We start from the raw sequence: 25231 nt of genomic DNA on the forward strand, positions 1-25231 counted from the left end.
CAAGTCTTTCTTAGGTGTTAATAAACACAGATTCCTTCTCCTCCTTAACAAGTTATCTGTAGTCTGCCATTAATCCAGAAGGTAACTGCAAAATTAAAAAAACACACCCTAACACTCACTGAACTGAGGTAGAGCCTCATGTTTTGTTTTCTTTTTCAACTTTAGAAAAAGATGATTCTCTGCTTCTATAAAGTCAATGTCACAGGCCTTGGCAGTGCCTCCACAGCAGTCTGTTAGACAAAAGAAGAAAGGCGGCCCTTATCAGATTCCTTGAAGAAGGGTTCTTTCAGACAGGTAACTTTACCATTTAAATTGCAACTTCTTCCATACTCATTGATTAGCTGTGCTCCAAATCTCAAGCTGGTTTATGAATCATTCCACTTCTGACCTGTTCCACCCACTTAAAGCTAAATACCTAATGTATAAGCAATTTCTACAGTAAAAAGAAGTTTGCTTTCAATTAGTATTTCAGCAGTACCACTGAGTGAGATGAATTTAAAACTATCTTCACATTCACAGAATAACCAAATAGTTTAGGTTATAAGGGGTCTTTAAAGGTCATCTAGTCCAACACCCCCCTGCAACTACATCAGGTTGCTCAGAGTCTGGTCCAACATGATTTTGAAAGTTTCCATGCATGGGGTATCCACCACCTCTTTGGGGAACCTGTCCAGTGTTTTAACACCCTCCCTGTAAAAAACTTCTTCCTTACATATGATCGAGACTCTCTTGCAGTTTAAAACCATTACATCCTTTGTCCTGTCAGAACAAGCCCTCCTAAAATGTCAGTCCCCATCTTACCCCCTTTAGGTACTGGAAAGCTGCAATGAGGTCACCCCAAAGCATTCTCTTCTTCAGGTTAAGCAACCCCAGCTTTCTCAGGCTGCCTTCATAGGAGGTGTGCTTCTCCCTTCTAATAATCTTAGTGGCCTCCTCTGGGTGCACTCTAACAGGTCCAGGTCTTTCCTGTGCTGAAAACCCCAGAACTGAATGCAGCACTCCAGATGGGGTCTCACAAGTACAATATTAAGGATTTATCAAAAGGATTTACCCACAGGTCCTGAAGGCTTCATCTTTCTTCTGCTACTGAACTGTAAGCAAACATGATACAAACTATGTCAGTGTCCCTGAAAACAAGCAGAATGGGTAAGAACCATGTTGGAGACAAACACCTTTGATCACAGACTGAGTCATCACTAGCCTATCCAAGAATTACTTTAGTTTACAGATGAGGAAGCATTCTTCTTATCTCCTGTGGAGCAGGTACACATGCTTAGGAAGTATCAGAGACACAAAATTCTGTATTTGCTCTTTTTTAGAAACAAACATTTTAAATAGCCATTATTATAGATTAAAAAAAAAAGAAAAATCAATCACTACTTAAAATTAGCTGGCACATCTTCTTCACTTGGTTTTATATTTCTATATTTTTGTAAACTAAAATTAAATTCCAAATTAAATTACAACACAAAAGTCTCCACGAAAAACTCCAACTTCTAAGAAATTTAATAAGAACATAAGAGATGAAGGTGCCTGGAACTTCATGAGTCTAGCTGTCAAAACCAGAGCCACTGATTAGTAGACAGCAAGCGAAAAAAAATATGACTTCCTTTATGTATCACAAATCTCAAACAGTACAGACAATTTGAAAGTCCCAGAAATTTTTCATTTGGAGCTTATTGCATCTGAGATTGAATGAAGGTGATGTCATTTAGCAATGACATTTACCAGCATAAAGGAATAATGACATCAGCTTCACTCCTTGTATTAAATGTGCTTAAGTAGATGAAACTGCTTGCTTTCCACCCAGCTATCAAACATGCACAAGACACTGTAAGATAAAGACTATGCTGCCCTCTTACTCCCAACAATGCTCTCCAGATCAGAACTACAAACACTGCAGGATGAGGTTGGGATGTTGGCACTTACACTTGAGAATTTTTTGACCTCAGGATGAACTACGCAATTTTTTGCCACACATTAGATGGCAACTGTAAGACTGGGTTCAAAAACAGAATAAGGGTACCTAAGTAAGAAAAATATGTTAACCACTCTAAATAGAAATAGACAAAACCAGAAAATAGATAAAAATTGTGGGGCGCCACAGAACACTGCACAATGATATTTCATGGAACATATTCCCAACATACATGCCCTGTCCTTATATATTTCTTTAACTATACACTGATGGCTACTGCTGTAGGTAGACTCTGATTGAGATGTCTGCCGTCTTGCTCTCATGAGACATCCTCCTCAACAGTTCCAAGTCAGGATAAAATTAGAACCACTCTAATTTATCTATAGCACAAGTAGGACCGAACTCTACAACAGTTGTACCCTGGACACCTGTTAAAGTTAATAAAAGCTGCAGAGGAAGGCAAGGTTTAGCTATAAGTGATTGTTTTCCCCATCAACTATTCTTAAATATATTACTTCCTTTGAAGAACAAGCAATTACAGTTAAGCTTTATTGATTTCATAATTCCACTTAGAGAACTAAATTTAAAATAAACGAACACCAAGAAAGTTCAGTATTCTATGAAGCGGATGTTTAAATAATCTGACAACCTGATAATCTCTATGCACTATTCATAGTGAAAGGATTTGTTAAACTCAAAACGTGAGGTACCATCTTCTGAAAGTAATTCTGAGTCAAAAAAGAAGCTGAGATGGTTAGTTCTGAAGAGTGACACTAAAACTGCTGTGAAAAATAGAAAAAATAAGAAGAAAACTTGCTACAGGTGCATCAGTCTGAAAGAAGAGCTGCTGATGTACCTTGATGTATGAGGGCTTGGCTTACCATGGAACTTCAAATCCCATAGATTGTTTCTTTCCAGACACTGTCATTTTGGTAATTTTTGGCACAATTTCAGATTCCATTCTGGCTGACTGGGAATCCCTTGTTTTTCCTAGTAATAGACAAAAAGTAAGTTTGAACTTAAGGTTGTGACTAACAGGTGTTAAATATAAAGTTTAACAAGTCCCATTACTTCTCTCCAACCCAACTACACCAGTCCTTTATGACCAACTCTCACATTTCAGTGTCTTATGTGAATATATTACATAATTAATCAAAACAGACTACAACTAGATCTATTGTGAAAATCTCACCTCTATCTCCAAGCAATCACATGACACCTATACTATGCAAGAGCTTTTCTAGAAGCAGCTCTGCAGGATGCCAAAAGCATTTCATGCAATACGAGATAAAGAAACAGTTCGCAGCTGCTCACTAGATGATTGGATTAATTCCTCTTTAGAGTTTTTCTTTTGCCTTAACATTGTTAACATTATAAAGCAAAAAAATATGTACACCTCAGGGAATGCTAGCAGCAGCACCAGCTATGTGTGTGTTGCAAGGCCTTCCCTGAAATCTGAAAACAGAGTTGTCTCATACTGAATTACACTCAAGAAGCCAAGCAATACTCCAAAGCTAGCTAATTTCAAGGCTATTTAGATATAATTGCCAGAATTGAGTAACTTAAAGGTATTAACTTTTACCGTAACTTAAATGAAAACACAATTAAAGTTCGTCTGTAATTTTGTGAAAGTAGTTGCACAACTAATACCACTGCAGTGCTATTAATTTCTTATCAAGCTGTAAAAAAAAGATAAATTATTTACTCTGCAGAGGAGGAGTTTATATAAAAGTAAACTGGCCATTTTCATTACACAATTCCCTTGTTATTAGGTTAGGATCCTTTCTTCCTTCAAATAAAACAACTTGCTGCTTTACAGCATTTGTGACAGCTGCTGCACATTGTGTTCTGAAGGATGTTACACACTTGACAAACCAAAGTAATAGCCCAAATTTAGAATTAGGTTGCAATTTTTAAACACTAGCTTTAACTTTTAAGTTTTAACTACAATGGCATCTGAAAACTAGAAAAATGCCACTGCTCTTCCAGTATTGCATTTGGATACTCAAGATACTCAAGAGTCAAGTGATTACCAAGTTACTCTTAGAAGTATTTTAGATATATTACATTAGGAAAAACTGTTGGAGCCATTTGGCCCTAGTAATTTATGTTAATGCTGCATTTCCTTCTAAAGCACAACGGCTACACCTTTAAACCACAAGATCATATTGGTTTGCAGGTTACATAAATGGTTGCGGTCAAGACTGCTGAAGATTTCAGGCAAGGAAGCAGAATACCACAGATGTCTACAACAGCAAACCAAAAAAGCAGACAATCACAGTACAGATGGAGACGTTCTTATTTATCTGATGACTTGGTCTTCATCTCCCTCATTTGTCTTATCTGCTAATACTCATTTTATTTATATGCCACCTGCAGATCTCTGGAAGAAGTAGTTTGTATGTGGTTTATTAATAGTTGCAGACAAATAAGAAAAAAAGATAAGGGAAAGAAAGGCAGCAACAGAAAGCATGGGTTAGAAGAATGTCACATCATATAACAAATATATAAATACTTAGAATATAAAATTCTCACTGGACAGGGACTGTTAGTTAAGCACAGAGATTGTATTTCATCTTCAAGCTCTTATATTGATTGCCTTACAGCACTTTTTAAAAAAGTAAACACCTCAGTTATAGTAAAAATTACATTAGATTTGTTTAAAAATTGGTATCATTTTTCCTGCATCAATTCTAACAATTTTCAAGCAGACGTCATTTTCAACTGACAGATAAGCATGAATGTTTTACATGTCATTTGAAAGCTGAATTCTCAGAAAATACCATGCTTGAAATCTGGCTACAAGTAACTAATAATTACAAAAAACACAATTAAATTGAAATTAAATCAGTTAAAAGAAAAGACAAAAATTAATGTTATGTAACTTGAAAATAACTTGCAATATATTAGTCCAAAAGTCAAAGGTTTTACAAAATATATCTTCTCTAATCAATTTCAAAATTAAGCTTTACTCTGTACAAATAACACTGCAGTGTTTGACACAGACTGAAAGTTGAATTGTGCAAAAAGACTAAATACATTCAACAAATTGAGACAGAAGAAAAGCCTTAAAACTAGAATTTAGGAAACACTACAAGTTAAAAGAAGATACAAAACTACAGTCACAAAGAACAAGAGAAAGTAAAATAGTAGTCCATTAAAGCCGACCGTTTGGGTGCTTCTTTTCTTCATATATATATATATATATATATATATATACACACACACATATATGTGTGTGTGTGTGTGTATGTGTATGTATATATGTGTATATGTATACACTTTAGTTTTGTAAGTAACAATAATAAAGAATTATATAAATAAATAAATACTAAAGCATAGTTGGAGCAAGGAAGCAGACTGGGATCATATAAAGACAAATCAAACCATAGAAATAATCCCAGAATGGCGACATTCAGACAGATGAAAAGGCAATTCAAGAATTATTAGTAACACTACTGATAGAAGCATCAAATACAATTTTCTGCCTTCAATGTTTTTATAACCAAGTACAGTAAAATCAAGCAGCACATTTGAGATAAGGACCAAGTCTGTCTTTTATGCATTGCAGGCGCCATTAAAGATTAATAATTATGGCTTCATTACAAAGGACAGAAGGCTGGGAAAGGAGTATACTTTACTATCTAATCTATAGGGAACCGGAGAAAACTGCATGATAAATTCTTATCTGCTCTAGCAGGCAAAGCAAAAGCTATTTGGCACTTAACAGATTGCATGCAAATCTTTAAGTTGCACCTTGGAACTAAAAGGAAGTCAATGCACAAAGCTGATACAATTCTTAAAACACTTGGTAATCTACAAGCAGGGTACCCTATGGCAACTGAAGTGTACTACAAACCCAGAAACAATGTAGGAACAGTAATCCCAATTTGATTAGGACAAGAGTAGCTGTGGAAAATCAACTTCTGAAGGGAAAGGATTACAAGCATATACAGATTTTTGCCAAGAAGGCCTTCATAAAGTTCTTCATGCCTACTGCCATTTGGACATTCTCAAACACACACCTAGGTAAGTCAATGGCAACAATGGCAATTTCCTAAATCAAGAGTACAGATAAAAACAGATAGATCTTTCACAAATTCCAAAAGCAGTCCCAGTACCTTGTTACATTTCACTATTCTAAGCATTGCAAGAAGTAAGTCTAGGTGTGTATCCCTACAAGTAAATGCACTGATTGACATAACACTAGGAAAATTTAAAAATCTTCCTTCCACAGAAACACATAGTGTACATTTATAAATCATAAAAATTAAAACTGAAAATAAAAAAGTAAAACCTTAAAGGCTTATCAGCGTGACAGTTCTCACAATTCAAAATGTTCAGAACCCCAAACTTATAGCCTATTTTAAGCAAAGTAGCTTCCATGGGAGGTAACCCCCAGGGTGGTATTTGGTAATTAGGCTGCACTGACATCAGAGTACCTAGGCTAAAGCACACTGTAGCTACAAGTCAAACACTACTACAAAACTAAAAGTGTACTTACTGATGAACCTTGTCTCAGTATTAAACTGGGACCAGCCTAACGCCAAAGCTAACAGAGAAGACCTGCACATCCATTACTCCAATACAACTGGAGTTCATGACACCTTGACAAAGTTCTATTATTCTTGGCTGTGTTTTTACCTTTCCTGTGACAGCCAGTTGGTCTTCTGATTTAAAAGAATTTTGACTTAGTCAAAAAGTTTTACTAATGACACCTGATATAACTTCAAAACTGTTAGCAATACAACCCCAAAATCTGATGGCACAATGAAGTACCTGCAGGCTGATAAACACAGACAATGATGATGATGACATAGACAAATGCATTTGCAGGAAGGAAGTAAAACATTGGGACAGTCTTTAAAAATTAACACAGTCTCTTTAGATGCTCAAGATGGAATAGCAAAAGCATAGATTTAGCCAATCACTTCCCTTCACTGTGAGTCAATCCCTTTGGATTTCCTTTCTAAAATTGGTTGTAAGAAGTACCTGCAGAAGATCTGTACAAACAAATCAAAAGATTACTCTGGCTACATTATCAAACATAACAGGCTTGATAAGTCCTTCTTTCAATTTGGTTCATATACATACTTAACACTGAAAGTAACAGGAAGATAAAAATTAATCTTTTCTCTAATTCTAAGGTTTCAGTAAATGGAAGAGTTGATTGGCAGTCTAGTCTGCTCCCAGGTAGTTTAGAGGTGAGTGAAAAGCAGAGTCTGTTAAACAGCCGCTCTCTCAAGAAAGCCACGCTGATATCAAATGGATATTGGCATATTTAGAGAAATGCATGCTAGCACTGGGTATTTAAATCCACACTGACTTTGTTCAGATGACCGTATCTTTCCAACAGCAGAAACAAAATGCCACTCTTTTCAATTCCCATACACAGAAGCTTCTCCTCCCAAGTAGCCTTTCACTCATCAAACTATAAACTGGTACTGAAACTTTACACTCAACTGCCTCATTGTACAGAGAAGCCTGTTTCTGATACAGTGAACCAGAATGTTCCATGTGCCTGAATTCAGCTTGAAAAACAAAGACAAATGTCATGTCAGGCATGCCTCGAGCCTATGCTTTTCCAGATGGCAACCCCATTTAAAGAAATCCATGTCTACTCACAAACAAACTACTAAAGCTATATAAGCAGTGGCAAAGGATCACATGTTCAAGGGAATTATGTTCAAATTAACTGTAGGCAGCCTGCAATTCGTTTTTCACTTGCATGCTTTTGACATTTTTATTTGCTATATTGACTCTTCTCTTTTCAAAATTGGATGTGCACTTCAAGGCAGCTGCATACCATTTCAATTTTGAATGGGGCTGAGGATCTTACATTTAATTGGCACTTGATAGACAGAATAAAGTTATTTAAGCAGGTCCTCTTAATACCATCTAAACCAGCACTGCCATGAAAAAAAACCACACATGCAACACCATGCTTTCTAACCTGCAAGATACGGTTCGCATCCTTTCCTCTGCTACAGACTTTCTATATAACCACAAACAAGCCACTTACACCTCTGTCTGCTGATTATACAGCACAGCCACCAATCACATAAAAGAAAACAGGGTGCTGGTTTTGTGCACCATGCCATGAGCTTGGTGCACATGTCATGAGAAGACACACTTCTGTCTGAAAAGCAGAATTAATAACGAAGGCTCCTTTCAAGATAATACTTCCCTTCCTGTATGCTGTGCTATGATTTTAAACTAATTTTAAGACCCTGTAATTGTAAAAATATTGCAAATATGGAGTACATGAGTGAGTCAACCAGATGTAGATACCCACACGATTACACACAATTTCATGTTCAGAAGCATGTATCACCTGTTTGCCCACATTTTATATTAATATCTAATTAACCCATTAATATAAACCCATTGCCCACTGGGTTTATATTAATATCTAATAAATCTATCATTTCACATAACCCACATGAAAAACTTCAAAATGTTTACATTTTTCTATTTATACCATAAACCTCATGAGCTTTAAGCCTTTAAATAATTTTATGAATTTGCCTTAAAAGCAGTAGAATTTTATTTCTATCTCTTCATATGTAACAGCACATGGGAAAAAATAACATAAGGAATTATCAAAACTTGTCAAATTACAGATACACCACTGAAAATAATTTGGTTTGGTTTTATAATTTAAGTGAATTATTTGACACTCATAAATTCTACAAAATGCTGTAGGATATAGTGGTAACTTGAAGTTTAGTTAAGTTTGCAGTGGGATGCAGTACACTGCAGTCAGTGGCACTGGTACTGTGTATTAGTATTATCAACATATCACAACCCTCTGAACAGTATCAGAAGTCCAAGGCTCTCAACAATGTACCACCAGTACATAGCATGACAAAAGAATTCAGAACATCCTAGGTTTCCTAAACTTAGCTTCCTAACTTTTAAAACATTCTGCGTGCATATAATTTGCTGTGCATCATCCCTATAGTCCATCAATTGTCTTTTGATGCAACAGCAGTGACAAAGTCTGCATGTGTGAGAACTTCAACTTGCAGAATTCCTTCCATATGCAAACTTTAGTATTTAAATTAAACCGGTTCAAAGTATCCAGTTTTAGAAAACCATATGACATTATGCTACTACAAACAGCAATATACAAGTGGATGCTACTGAACTTCCACAGCACTTCCAAAAATAATTCAACATCCAAATAATAGAAAAGGCAACTTGCTAAGTCACCACCCAGTGATGAGACACAGCCATTCTAAAGATATTACTGAAAACAATTCTCCAAACAGGAACACTCAACTTTTTCTTTTTAAAAGAAAGGTTATTTTCTAATAGAAACCACAGTCAGGGGCTTTCCAGGTAACTTGGTCTCATTGTTATAGCTATTAAAGTCTCTGCGAAGTTTCAGATGGTGAATATGATTTTTTTCATGAAACTGGGAGTAGGCATTTTCACTGAAAAATGCTGAAAATAAAAATGTTCACTTGCACCTAACTACAAGAATTTTTGATAGAGAAAGAGGGAAGAGAAGATACAGCAAGTTCTTGAGTGGTAATCTCTCCATCATGGGCCAGTTTTCTGGGATCCACAACACATAAACAGCACAGCTTGCTACCCCAAGACTGAAGTTCTAGAAACAGTTTGCTCCACTACATACAGCTGCAACAATTGGTTTTGCAGCAGCCAGAGTCAGAAGTGCTGGTGGCCTCCTACATCCAGCTGGAACTCCTCACCTCTCTGGCTTTACTTTCAATGTTTGCACCTTTCAGCAAGTTGACATCTCTAGCCCAAAAATTAATTTGTTTAAGTGACGCTCCTGCCTGGGGGTGACCTTTTTATTTTTTTTACTTCCAAACAGGGAGAATGAATAAAACTGGAAGATAAAAGATACAACAGAAGATTTTTTTTTAAATGTCACCTAAGGAAAGTATTATTTGCATAAACTAAATCCTTCAAGTGATCTTTCCCCATTCTGAAAACCCACTTGATTTTGCCTTAGCAAACAGTTTGCACATGCTCTTATGCTTAAATTTTAAAAACTAAACCCCTGAAACACTTCATCAGTACATTCAGAACATAGTTTCTGCAAATGTTTTTGTCCAGGCTGGACACATCTGCGTCACCTGAACTCAAATTCTACTTCTCCTATGGTCTCCATAGTTTCCTACCACATCAATAAACTGGAGGCATAAATTTGTCCTGGATAAATCATAAAAACAAAACAAAAATGGAGGGCAAGAGAAGAAAACCATACAGTGAGAATGAAAATAATAATGGCCAATGACTGGAAAAACAGGTAGGAAATTGGGAATATCTAGATAAGGAGTTTGAAATTATGAAGTAGAAAAAATGGAACTTCATTAAAAAATCTGGAATGACATGAAGAAATAAGTACTGTGTTTAGAGTAAAACAATAAATTGAACAAAAAAACTGAACACAACTAAGTAAGTTAGAAGATTAGAACACAGACATGAATGTTAGATCAGGTTTAAGTGGATGGAGTGGAATGTGTTATAACAAGGCAACAACACTCTTCCTTTCCTGTCTGAAACACAGCCAAAATTTCTGGAATCTCACCATGTCTCCTGCCACCAATACTATCTCCCCGAATGAAGCCAAATGACACAGAATCCAGCAGTCAGTTACAGCTGCATTTTCTTGCTCTTCTCACCTGAAACAAACAGCTTCCTGTGAGAATTTTCTGGCCATCAGGACTTACTCAAATTACGTATGGTCAAGCCTGCAAGCAGCACAAAATTAATGTTACCTACTAAAACTATTTTTTCCCAGTGACTCCTTACTACATTCCATTGAATGGTGTACATTTAATTTAGAATATCTAATGTTGCCACAGAAATGTGTCTCAGATAACAGTATATATTTTTATATAAAACATTTTATTCATGTCTATTATCACTGGAAGCTTTCAGCATTTTCACAGCTTAAACTTGTATGTCTCTCAATATTTGGATGCTTAATACAACATTCCAATTTTCATGAAATTATGTTGAAGCAACACATGACAGCAAAGAAATGCACAGACCAGTTCTATAAGTAGACCATTGGTACAGTCTTTCCAGAAACATGGATAATTAGTCTGGTTAGCATTCACGGTTAATCAGTTACAGGAAAGACAGGCACTGATGCTATAGTAAAACTCTTAAGATTTCCAGTTTCACTAATCAAACACCTCCCCTGTAGAAGAACGGAGATCTCCTGTACAGCAAGGCGGACTGGGGGGTGGTGCGTGTTTTCCTTTTGAGACTACCCAAACATCAGCTGTCTCCTTTTGATGTTTCCGATACATAAAATGCGTAAAGCTCCAACAGGAACTTGGCAATCAAAACAGCAACTTTCTCGTCCATCAAGTTTTTCAAAGGATGTCCCTGTGATATTTCTCATACCTACTGCTTTTAGTTCAATGGACTAAAATTCAGTCCTTCACATGACCGTAACTCAGCATAACTCATCCTGTAACTACTGAAACTTAATTTGTGGGAGGTGTATTGCTCTGCATTCTAGCAATGCCAACAATACTTACTCTCAATCCGTAACTGAAGCTACGATCTCCTGTAAAAATAATTTATTAGACATTTGCAGTTGTTCTGTAACAGCACCTTTACTCTCCCCCAGATACACAACCATAAGTCGTTGGTGGTGTTTTCTAACTCAACGAATTTTTCTTAAATGACTGTGAATTGTCTTTCACCGAGATTTAGAAAAAGCTCAGTCTGATATTTCTGAAGTGCAACTTCCTACCATAAATGGTCATGTAAAGAGCAGTGTCAGCACTATAGGCAGGATAACCCTTAGAAGATATCCCCTTTAGCCAGCCACTTAATTAAACAGAACACAGAGTCCATGCAAATTACCAGAATTTCTGTTAAACCTTGGCCCAAAATGAGTATGTAAAACTGAAAGTACAATATGTACATTCTATTACAATTATATCAAATTTCCAAAAATAACAAATAGCAACTTCAGGTTTAATTCATAACTAACATTATCATGCCAGAGGATGGTGCTATTTGCCTGCACATCATCCAGATAATCCAGAAACAACATCATGCCCTTTATATGTCAACGTTATTTATGCAAGTACATTCCTGTTGATTGTATTGAAGGAGTGCAAGGCATTTTACAAAAATAAAGTTTTCCTGATCCACAACTTATGCACTAAATCTACTGCAGTGTGAAACAGAAGTTTAAGAACAGTGAGCATGAAAAACATGGAAGCAAACTGACAGTATTTAAAGAATAAAATCATCTTACATTTGTTCAACTTTTCCACAACCATTCTGCAAATTTTCTCCACAAACTTAACAACGCAGCCTTTCAATGCTGCAAAAGAAAATGTATTTACTAGCCCGAATGACTGTTAAAGCTGCAAGTATTTCTAGCATTTTTAAGTTCCAGAAAATTGCAAAAAATTTGTGTGGTAAGAACTTCCAGGTAGGACTAGCTAAAGCCTTATTTAAATTTAGGTTCCCTGAATTCTCAACCCTCTCACTCTGTTGGTGACACTACAATCACACTAGATCCTCTCCATGACTTCAGAGATGGCAATGCAGACAGCAAAATGCAATGCCACAGCACAAGGCACACTTCAGAGTGGGAGACTGGTGGCTTCAGAAGACTAAAAGACTAATCACAAATCAAAAACTTATCAGTTATTGAAAAAGCAGTTCAGGGGCTTATGTAAGACAGGATTTTAAAGAAGCAATTGTTCAACAAGTTGAGTATAGGTTAAAAGAAAAAAAAAATCAAGGTCCAGCAATACAGCAATTACTCATAATACTGTGTATAAATAAACATCCATTCCTTACTGTAAATTGAAATACAAATGCATTTAATAAAAAAAAGTAGAAGTTGTTTGTCAGTGCAAGGGAGAAACTCACTGACTGACACTGACTTTTGCATTTCTGCTCACAAGGTTATGGTAATCAAACAGCAAATCCTCAGAGATGCTCCCTTTCAGTTTGTGGGGTTTTTCCCTTAAAAAGACAAGAAATAGACATATTCTACTTACGTATATTACAACAAGTCAGCCAAATACACACATTCTGAAAGTTTACTTATAATGAAGATAAAGGAAGAGACAGAATTTATTAGAATTTCATTAAAGGTAAAGACAGTGGAGGTATAGGATTGCCAGCAAAAATGGAACTGAAAAGATGGAAGTACATTATGTGAAAAAGTTTGTATTTCAGGGGGTTTTGCCTTGGTTTGATGAAACTGACTTCTTGATCGTCCTTGCCATGCCCACCACCTCCTACTCAACAGAGACATCTTCCCTAGCCAGCAGTTAGGGGACTTCTCTGGGATCTGGCAAAACTAAGTACAAAGTCTTTACTATAACTGACAGAAACTGTGGATGATATGGGTATCAACCACATTAATTGTTCTTTGAGACTCTTGATGGTTTTGGGGGCTTTTTTCTTCTACTTAGGCAAGCGACAACTCTCCCACTAAGAAGCATTTCACTTGAACTACTAATCAGCTTTGGGTGTGAGCCTCAGTTCAAAACCATCTTTGTGCTCTATATTTGTTCATAGAACTCAAAGCAGAGTTAAGTTGCATTTTTGCTACAAATACTTAAATGCCTCTTGAATTCCTCAGTCCATAGCCATAGTGGAGATTTGAACTCAAGAAGAATTCCTTCAGGGCATTGTGCTCTTTTCACTAAGAAAGAAAACTGCTACAGAAGAAACAGCTACTACAGAACAAAGATGAATAAAGCTCCAGAACTTTTTTTTTCTTCTGGAACATAAATAATGCTCTAAATAGTCATAATATAAAAAATGTACCAAAGAGTATTATGGTTCTCTAAACAGAAAACTACAATTAGATACAAGAACAGAAAAACCAAAATCATTGCCAACAAAAAACCTCTATTACAGTGAAAACAAATGTGATATTTTAAATCCCAAAATAAAAATCATTAAAATGTATCATTTTGACCAAATAAATGAGACATAGTCATTTTCCAAACTGTCAAAAAACAATGTTTAGTGTTTGGGTTTCTTGGTCAGGAGCAATTGTAATAAGATGAGGAAACTGACAAGAAAAAAGCCGAGAGTATTATCCAGAAGTAATGATGCTGGAAGGCAGGCTCCAGCGAAGGTAAAACACAAGACTGACATTCTAACAAGCTCACATTCAGAAACAGTTATGTTCCATGCAAGGCTGCTAGTTCAGTGAACCCAAGAATAAGAAGTGAAATTAGAACTAAGATGTTACACCTAATATTTGCTCTCACTTTTTGAAGCAATCTAGCAGAACAGGGCCTGCTTGTGTGCCCCCAGGAAAATGTGAATTTTTCTCAGAGCAGGTATTTGTAGCAGTGCACACAGACACTTTATGTAAGGTAAATATCTAACTGCTGTAAATAGCTCACATGAACTAATAATACACACATGAATGATGGAAAAGGTACCTCTGACAGGTGACAGGTGCCAATAGAGAACTCCCAGACCTAGGAGCTGATAGGCCCTTAATTACCAGAGGTGTAATCAAATATGATAGAGTAGGAGAGATGGTATTTACAACTTTACAAAACAGAATAGCTGAAAATCTTACCTGTTTTCTATTTCAACTAATCTCTTAATATCCAAAACTTAAGCAGCTACTAAAAATGTATAACCTTGTAAAAAGTTAAATAACAGATTAACTAAGTTAATTTTAAAAACTGAATCTTTAAAAGTTAAACACATACATTTAAAAGGCACCTGAACAATAACTTTAAAGATAAAAATGTTAAATGCTCGAATTTATACCATTCAGAAAGAACAAATGTTAAGAAATGACAAATCAGAAATAAAAGGAATTAAAAATACATTGATCTTTGCACGTGTAAACTAAGTCAAGTTAAACATTTCACACAATCTGTTCAAAGGAAACATGCTGAGTGAACATACACCCTCTGACAATGCTTTTTGCATTAGGATTAAATGTAAAATAATGAAACAAAAATAAAGAGAACCAAGAAAAGTAATTAACAAGGTGCTGTTTCTCCTTTGCATCTTTTCTCCAGATAAGACTAATATTGATCAACCTGCTCTTCCTTACCTCAACTGTTCCAAAATTTCAGATTAAGGGATGATGTTTCATGCTATTGGTTTAATTTTGCATTATTACTCAATGTCAACATATTACATGGGGGTGGGTGGGGGGAGTTAAAAAAAACTGCAGGATCACAATTCTTTCATGGATATTTCAGAAAAGCCAAGTTAAGTTTAACATTTTTTCTTAGATTCAGCCTAAAATAGTTTAAATATTATATTTAAAAATTATATGTAGATGGGACAGTTTAAGTACTCTAGAGGCATTCAATTTTAAAAACATAATACCAGAAGAAAACACCTGAAGATTTCCTCCTTCCAGCTTAATTTTATTTTCAGTGTTCTTACATCATGAAACAAAAGGTTGTGGTGCACCATCAATATGCTACAAATGTGCTCACAACCTGCAACTCAGTACTAGAGTTTACATTTCACAATGTGCTATTATTTAGCAGAATGCTTTCCCTATTTTATATTAGATACCACTTTAAACATCTTCCCCTCTCAATACTATTTGCCACTCATGGTGGAACGTCTGAAGAGAAACAAAGGGAAATGAGGCTTCAAGTCCAGTCGCGCTCGTATCTAGTTCTTGATGATTTGTCCCTAACATAATGGGAGGTAAGGGAAGTTGTGCTATTCCACATGTGACTGCTCACAACTGGAAGAGACCCTGACTGCTCATAACTATGCTGGTGAACCAGTATTTTATTCTACCTTACTACTGGCATTCAAAGCTCAGCTCTTCTGATATAGCTAGCTACATCACCTCTAGCATCTCTTGCTGGTAGACTTTACAAATATTCCTCTGCTGTAATGGACTTTTTTTTTCCTTTTTTTTTTTTTTGCATGTACTTCCTAAACTTGAGCAGTTCCTCCCTTTTGGAAAGAAAGAGTGCAATCTCAGTTTTGCCCTCAGTGCTACATAGACAAAAGTTCGATTAGCACACACACAAACCTATTCAACAGCAGCTATCTTTAACAAAAGACAAGTAATAACCAAATACATCTACAGGAGAGGATGACCACATTCTCAAAGCTTGAGATAGAAACATTCAGATAAAGAAGTTTGATACTACTAAGTCTTACTTTCCTGTCACATAATTTTCTAGTTTGTTTTTGTGAAATTTTCTGTTTGTCTTCACTGTAAGAACATCTTCTTTCACTTTTTCCTTTAATTCTAATGGAAAGCACCCCACTCATTCCCTAAATAAACAGAATTAGTTTGCCACACTGTCATCTTGTCCCATTCATAAATAGAGTACATTTGAGGAAGAGCAGAAATTAAAAGGAAGCAATGGCTACTAAAAATACAAATTAAAAAAAACAACTTTAACATTCTTTCTTATTTAAGTATCTTACTGGTAATCCAAAGAATGTTCGAATGCTAAGTGAGAAACTGCTAAAGATCTCTGAATCTAACTTGCAAAACAAACTTAAGCTGCATCAGCGCAGTAGGCTGACCAAAGGTACTTAATTTATCTACAGCCCAGAACCTCCACAGTATCAAAACCAACATATTAGCAGAAAAACAAAAAACAAAAACAAAAAAACACCAAAAAAAAAACAAACCTGAAAGAAGTTCACACAACTATTACTACAAATTTAGAGACTAATCTTGAGCCACAAAGTTTTCCTGGACCTTTGCAATGCAGTTTGTACAAACACCTAGTTACAAGAGATTATATACAAGAAAGACATATTTTCCTAAGGAATACATTATGGATGCTATCAGCAACAACAAACATTACTAAGGATTTAAAGAACCTACCATTAACTTGGTGATTTATTTGACAAAAGGCCTTTGAGTGGCTAACTGATACAAAATACTAGAATTAAGCTCTAACTGTATTTATCAGGGAAACCACTGCAAAGAAGAGCGTAGATACTGGCCAACCTGAAGTAAGCAAGGTACAAAAAAGCTACTAGCAATGCGCAGCAGCACACATTTGAGAAACACAAAATTAAACTTTAAAAACCCTACGTATTCTGTGTTAAAATTTAGGAAAAGTTTATAAAAATTGCACCACACTTCAGCACAAGAAATGTTTTCTCTTTTTAACTGCATCATGTTTTACATTATCTGCATTACTTATCTACACTTCCGATACTTAGAATATATATAACTCTGGAAATTTATTTATTCCACATTTTCCTAGGAACTCCTCTGAAGTCAGCCAAACTTCTCTGACTTCCAGCATTATCAAAGATGAACTTGTTTAATTAAGACTAGAAAAAACTAAAACCTAATATTACTATATCTGAAAAAGAGAGACCCATATTTAGAAAATAACAACCTATATATAGATGTAATGTGAAGCACAACACTGGAGGCTCTGTTCTCCATTGCCAAAATGGTTCAGAGACACAAACTGATTTATAAAAAGCCACATATCTTAGTTTAGAAGCAAAATTGAATATAGTCTACAGTTTTAGACAAGCTTTGGAAGATTTACCAGATGCAGATCAATGCCAGAAAATTTCATTTGCCAGCAAAGCCGTGCATTTCACTCTATCATGACTTTAGAAGGGAACTCAAGTTCATTGCTTCATGTTTTTCTCTACACTTCACATTTACAGTAGCACCTGTAAGCACACAGATAGCATCTACAATCTTGTAATAGCTGGTTTGCATACGTGTTATCATAAAAATGGCATCAAAAGCCTTAAATTTAAAGCACATTTGTGTCTTGAAAAATGTTTATTTAAGATCTTTGGGTAGCAATTTTTTTCCTTTTCTTCAACTCAAGCACAGCCCTTGGTATATACACAGTTATGCCATCCTGCCTAGTGGACAAACAAAGTTAGTCATTTTCCTGTTTATGTGGGTCAGCAATGGGGAAGAGGGAAACATTAAAAATAGGAAAATGTGATTCTAAAACCACAAAAAGATGCAGCAGGGACTCAAACAAGGAGTACCCAAAATAACTTCAACCCATATTTTGGAATGAATTAGATACAAAATTTCCACTTAGGGTGAGCTTCTATAGGCAGTAAAATATAAAAAATAACTGAAGCAACAGCCATTCAAAGTTCTTCCATGTCTCTGACAATATGGCATTACAACTTCTTCAGACACAAGTATTTTCCACAATAAAGTCAGTTAGTTTTCCAAGCTTTTGGCATTGTAAGCATTAATTTCTGACAGTAGACTCATGACTTCTAATTTTAATGGCCATTTCAATCATCACAACAGAAGGGAATAAACTGGTACTTCATATAAAATTTCTAAGTGTCCACGCAGAAGACTGAAAGGCTGTGAATGCAGAAGCTGAGGTGATGAAAAATGGGTCCTATCTTGTACTCAATAAGAAAACAGTTCAAGTGTAACTAGAGGCACACAAGTGGTGGCATTTCTGTTACGTCTGATATGTACCTGCCATAATACACTAGACCATGCAAATAATATGCTTTGTAATGATTCTGAATCATCCACAATACTTCAGAAACACATCCAGAAGACTGTACAAAGTTTGCATGGATGACACCAATCTTCTAGGGAAGGAACAGTATTTGCAGTGAAAAGCACTTTGCATAAACAGAAATTGTTAAGTAATTTTGTGTTTAAAGCTTGCATTTTTATGCCATCCTGGCTTTTACTTTTTAACTTATTTTCTGAATTTTCCCAGGTTTCCTGTTAGCACGCAAGCTCCTTTTTACCAGTAGGTAATGTATTTTAACCTGCTTCTTTCACTCCCACTATTTTGGATTGGATATGCCACTTCTAATGTTTAGATGTCTTACTAGTTTCTAAAGCTGAAATGCATTAGGTTTCAACTATGAAACACTACCATGTCAGCATTCCCAACCTCCTTGCTTTGGAGTACTCAAGTGCAAACTTCAGGGAGGATTTCAATCTTTAAATTGATACACGACAGCACCACAGCAGCAGTGATTCACCCGTCTTTACAACAGGATTCCTAAAAAATCTGACTCCAATCATACCTTCCTGACAATCCAGCAATCCCACCTGAGAGGTGAGTACATTCTTCACGCTACCTTTTAAAGACACTGATAAAACCAAGTGATAGTTGATCTTTACCATGACCCGAATGACTGAGATAGAAGGACAGTGTAAGAACAAGTGGAGCTATGTTTTCCCCAGGATCTCTGATTCTTCTGGAATCCCAAAATTCTAAAAAGGACACTATCATTTTTAGTTTCATCCAAGTTCTCTTAGCTTCCAAGCAAAGCACCCAATTTTCATACATGATACAGTCAACTACAGAAATGACTGACTTTGTACTGGTTTACACTTTGTCCTACCAAAAGTAAACCAAACTAGTGTTAGAGGATCATAAAGGAAAACTCAGAAAAAGCCTGGAGTGTCACTTTTTCCAGTGTAGGTGTACAGTATGTATGAGGAGAATCTCAAAAATGTATTTCAAAGGATTTTAAAAAGCTTTTCATGGCTGGTGACACATTTTTCCCTGAAATAAGCCACTTCCTCTCTAAAACCCACACAGTACCTCCGTGTCAAGATTCAATAACTTTGCAAAGTCTGTGTATACATTTTTCTTACCCAAAACACGGAAGTCTTAAAATCTCATTTACTTTCCATGATTCAAGATATATCATGTCAGATTTCAAACATTTCCATTGAGAAAACATTTTCTTTGTCACAGACTGAATGCATAACATATCTGAGCATAACTAAGTACAACAGGTCCTCATCTCAGTAACAGGCATTTGAGAATTGTAATGCTACAGAGAAGTTATCACAACCAACTGAAGTTGGGAATAAAAATTTCTTCTGAGCTATCAATTTATAAATAATGGATTTTCAAATGAGCAAAATCAAAGCAACAGAGCCTGATATGATAAATGGCAGTAAAACCTGAGGAACTCTAAAGCTAATGAAAATATATTGTACATCACCATTAAACTTCAGAATGTTTGCTCTTCTTTGAAGTCTCCCTATAAATAAAATTCAAAATTATCAGTTTGTCTTGTATTGGTTGGCTTTTTTTTGTTATTGAAGGCTCCCAACTTCATTTGTTCATTAACCACAACCAGGAGTGATAGAATTTATCCGTTAAAGCACAATAATCTGCATTCTGACACTTTGCATTAGGAAGTAACTGCTATCACAATGTCCATCAGAAACATAAAAAGACAGTCAACAAACAAGAATTTGCTCATGGAAAGAGAAACACCTGTCATTCTGAACCAAAACCAAATCTTACTGCATTCAACTGAGTGAAAAGAAAGAGCTAATTACATCAAGTCACACTGTGGTGATGTTTGTGTGATTTTTTTTCATTTTTTAACTGCTACTGGTGTAAAACAAAAATGAAGGAAAATATTTATACAGGAGAGGCAAAAAAAATAAATCAGAAAATAAAAAGAAACATTAACAAAATGCAAGGTAAGCACCTACCAATTATATTTGTGCTTTTCTTGAAACTGCCCACACTGCATTAACAGTTACGTCAAAATCCTGAATACATGCAGAATCAATAAAAAGCATAAACCAAAAATACATGCCAGTGAAGAAATACCTGTTTCTCTTTTAATATCTATGAAATGCTTTTCTGTTAGAAAAAGAAAGTAGAAAAGCCCAATATCTACAAACTTAGATTATATGTGAGACATGCTCTATTCCTAGATCATCTGGCATGTCATGAGTAAGGCTTTTCAGCTTCCTGTACCTTACTTTCAACTTTGACTCTTTATTGTGAAGTTTTTTTCTTATTAAATATTTATAAAAATAGAACTGTTCTTGGTGCTAATTTCTTGAGAAATTACAAAATAAAACAAAATAGGCACCACAAAGACAGCTCAACTCTAGATTCCTTGTTGCCTCAACAACAATCAAACCAAACAGTTTGCAGCACTTTTTATTTCCTGCAAGGACTGCACATTTACAGACATCTGACCTCCTTCTTACTCAAGCATCACTAAAATCAAAAATCTTAATGTCATAAAGTGGTTAACAATTCTGCTAGTGGTGCCTGAAATGGAATAGAACCTTGCTCAATCACCAGTATCTGTTTGTTCTGTAACACTAACACAAGCAAAAGGAAATGAGAATGTAGTTTAACTAGAAAAGAAACACACAGAAATGAAATGAAAATGCAGATCTTTTTCACTGAGGGTACCATTTTCACATAAATACTTTTTAGAAATTTGAATTTTAAGAAAGATTTCTCGGAGAACCTGCAAATACCAGCTACATTTCCTGAAAAAAAAAAAAATTGCTTGTCTTGACTATAGTGAGAACAACTTACTAAAAGACTGTTTCAAATTGCAACCTCTGAATATCACTAATAGCAGAACAAAGGGCACCTGAGAAATGCTACACCTGCCAAGAACATACATCACCACTCAAAAAAGAGAAATCTGCATTAAGCTCCCCTTCTTTCATCTTATGGATAAAAAGACTCAAAATATCAAAATTATGTCTGTCTTCATCAGCTATTACCTCAATATACTGACAAAATCACAAAATTACACCATATTCTGAGTTGGAAGGGAGCCACAAGGACCAAGTTTCTGGCCCTGCATGACACCATCCCCAAGAGTCACACCTTGCACCCAAGAACATTGTCCAAACACCTCCTGAACTCTGTCACGCTGGTGCTGTGACCACTTCCCTGGGAAGCCTGTTCCAGTGGCCCAACACGCATGAGGTGAAGAGCCTTTTTCTTATACCCAACTTAAACCTCCCCTGACACGACTTAGGTCATTTCCTCGGGTCTGGTCACTGGCCACCACAGACATCAGTGTCTGCTCCTTCTCTTCCCCTCATGAGGAAGCTGCAGACTGGAATGAGGTCTTCCTTCAGTCTCCTCCAGGCTGAACAAGTCATACAGCTCATACTCATACACTCCTCATACAGCTTTCCCTCATGGCCCTCCTTTGGCTGCTCTCTAACAGTTTAGTGTTGTTATACTGTGATACCCAAAACTGCCCCAGCACTGGAGGTGAGGCCACCCCAGCTCAGAGCAGAGCAGGACAATCCCCTCCCTTGCCCAGCTGGCCATGCTGTGCCTGATGCCCCCCAGGACAGGGTTGGCTCTCCTGGCTGCCAGGGCACTGCTGGCTCGTGTTCAACTTGCCAGTGACCAGGACCCCCAGGTTCCTTTCCATGGCACTGCTCTTCAGCCTCTCATTCCTGTCGGAACATATCTCCAGGGTTCTCCCACCCCAGGTACAGAATCTGACACTTTCCCTTGCTGACCTTCACTTGGCTGGTGACTGCTCAACCCTCCAATTTACTGAGGTCTCTCTGCAGGGCCTCCCTGCCCTCAAGGGAGTCAGCAGCTGCTCCCAGTTTTGTATCATCTGAGAACTTGCCCAGTATCCCTTCCAGTCCTGTGTCCAAGTAATTTATGAAGATGTTGAAGAGCACAGGGCCAAGGATGGAGCCCCACTAGACATGTCTGATGTCACCTTACTCACTAAAAACCTTTGTGGCCAATCCGTGAGCCAGCTGCTCACCCATCTCATGATGTGTTTATCCAGCTGCATGCTGGACATTCTGTCCAGAAGGATCCTGTGAAAGTATCAAAAGCTCTACTGAAATCCAAAAAGATTACATCAACTGGAATCCCTTGGTCAACTAGGCAGGTTACCTTGTCATAAAACAAATTCAGACAGGACTTTACTGTCATAAAGCCATACTGGCTGTGACCACTGACTGGGCTGTCTTTCAGATATTTTTCAATACCTCCCAAAATAATCTCCTCCGTAATTTCATCAGACACTGAAGTGAGACTGACAGGCCTGTAGTTTCATCCTTAATACCCATCTTGAAAATCGGGACAATGCTCACCAGCTTCCAGTCAGCTGGGACCTCACTGATGATAAGTAAATACTTCACGAGCAACTCTTTAAAAAAGTCTCCATAATCTCATTATGAAAAGAATAAAATAATTTTCACTAAGTTTTCATAAATCTAATTCTTTAGAAATGGTTCAAGAATTCTCTTTCAAATATCACTTTAATCTCTACAGACTACAACCATTTTACAGGTTCTAATCATCTTCTGGTCTTACCATTACCAGAAACTTACAGGGTAATGTGTTGTTTTCTAAAGGAATCCTACCAACACTAAGTATACTAATCAATTATTTGAGCAACAAACTACTGACATACCTCAGAAATCACTGACAATTGTTTCTAATGGGCCATTTTTAAGATGGCCCATGGTTCATATAAAGGACACTTCCATGATGATGCTAGAAGCTGATGAGAAGTTTCATACAGATTGCTCATCTCAAGAAACACCTAAAATCATAAACTGCAATTAGCTTTTATTTTTTGGTAAAATGGTGTACTTGAATAGACCACACAAAGGAGCAACTGGCTGCATCAATACAGCAATACTAAAATAGAGACCCATTCCCACTGAACTACATTGAGATAGCAATGAGGAGTGAAGAGTGTGCTTATATAAATAATTAAATCACCACTGACTCTTTGTTTCCTCATATTGTTCTCCAGTGCAGATATGGAACTTGCACTCATGACATTTCCTTATCATCTAATTAGAAGTCTGGACACATTAAATGGAACATAAAATCTAAGTTTATCAGCTGTCAACAAAATGAAACAAAAAAAACCCCAAAAACAAACACATAAGATATCCATAAAAATTCAGCTCAATTAAAAAAAAAATTAACACAAGGGAAAAAAACTAACAACAACCCAAAAAAATAGAAGCACCCCCTTTCAGCACTTTAGGAAGTTTACCTTTACTGCATGAATTACAATGTGAAAAAATATTTGCTTGAAATATTGATCCATAATCAAACCTAGTACAAAAACATTTTAAAAATTTGAGAAATTGAGTACTTTAGATTTGAAAAAGATGTGATTGATTCTTTGCATAAAGAATCTAACCTACAGCTGTTGTATAAAGGTAAAACTACTGCCATTGTAAAATGGCACTGTAATAAACTACATATGCTTCATAAAAAGACAAGCCATATCCTATCTTCATACAAATCTTTTTTCCAGATATTCATTTTTGCAGTTGTAGTTGTTGCTGTTTAACTTTTTGAGTAAGTGCAGATTTTCAGAAATTGTTGATTATAGAATGTTTTGAATGGCACAGTAAGAAAAGAGGGCAAAACACAAGACTGCAAAGACTACCTCCCTGCACCAATTAGTCTCTTAGAAATAACATTTTGAAATACTCTTGTGAAAAAGTTCTAGAAATTTAAGCACCTTGCTGCATGTGAAACTTAAGGTCTTGAGAACTGTCCAAATATATTTTGCCTTACTTTCTCCAAAGGAATCTTCTGTGCAAAGAGTGCCCATGAAAACCTAGACAAGAACTGGAGCCTGTTTCCACAACAGATATATATATACATTACAGAACATTCAACTCTATTTCTATCAGATAAGTTAACAAGAAATTGTAATTAACTCAGTCCTTTAATAACAGGCATTTTATTTAAATACATAAAGCAACATCCAGAAGTCAATTTTGTATTGAAAATAGTCAGCAGCCACTTAAAAATTATGCACAAAATAAATTTGATGCACTAAATGCCTTAGGAGTATACAGTATTAGTATATCTATGCAGTTTAATATTATCTTTTTCTGTTTATATGCAAACACAGACAAGTATTTTGCAATGTTAATATGTGAATCCCAAAACAAGTAACACAATTAACCCACAATTAACCAAAGATAGACAGTAGTTGCAAAATGAGAGGGGGAATTATATACATAAATTAATAAGCTCACTGTGTCAAGCATAAAACAGGCAGATTTAGTTCACTAGAATTCTAACATTCATTAGAATGTTCAAAGCAAAGGCCAAACACAGTTGTTACACAAAAATTCCACATACCATATCATGCAGTATTCTAACACAATTAAACCTGTCTTCTATACCATACACCTCATTCTCAGCAAAGAATTAAAGGAATAACTAAGGAAATTACTAAAATACCTGTTTAATTTAAAAAGCAAATATAGCAAGACAATACTTTTTGTTTAGAAAAACAAAACTATAAAATTGTCTAGTCATGGAAATAAATCTCTGCTGAAAATTAATTGGAATTCAGGTTTATTCACTACTTAGGTACCTTCTCCAATGTTCAGCCTGCAGGTCTGTATTAATTCAAGTCTTACTTCAGGATTCAGGATTGCAAACTGAGGAAAAATTACTCTCTTACTGTTTATACAGTGAACAGCATATACTGCTCCTTCATGACCACTAACACCACAGTCAAATGCCAATGAAAAAGTAATTATATATGAAAATCTAGCTACCAAACAAGATCCAACGTTGTTTACTAAGGTAACAA

General features: G+C 36.0%; 1 protein-coding gene and 1 long non-coding RNA gene across 3 annotated transcripts in view; both read right to left on the reverse strand.

Annotated features, from left to right (window-relative positions):
- The window catches only part of HBS1L (HBS1 like translational GTPase), a 59188-nt gene that overhangs the window by 22309 nt on the left and 11648 nt on the right, over positions 1-25231 (reverse strand). For both annotated transcript variants that reach the window (XM_086877156.1, XM_086877158.1), the window contains one exon: positions 2800-2908. In XM_086877156.1, coding sequence (XP_086733282.1) covers positions 2800-2908 — 109 coding nt within the window. The remainder of the gene's footprint in view (positions 1-2799; positions 2909-25231) is intronic.
- LOC147654831 (uncharacterized) lies at positions 108-1127 on the reverse strand. The gene is made up of 3 exons (XR_015283223.1): positions 1052-1127; positions 802-971; positions 108-230 (listed from the first exon to the last, which is right to left on the reverse strand). It is a non-coding gene; the product is annotated as an uncharacterized LOC147654831 (long non-coding RNA).

Source organism: Cyanistes caeruleus, chromosome 2 (genome assembly GCF_971803275.1).
Source record: "Cyanistes caeruleus chromosome 2, bCyaCae1.hap1.1, whole genome shotgun sequence".
In the NCBI taxonomy this organism is placed as follows: Eukaryota; Metazoa; Chordata; class Aves; order Passeriformes; family Paridae; genus Cyanistes; species Cyanistes caeruleus.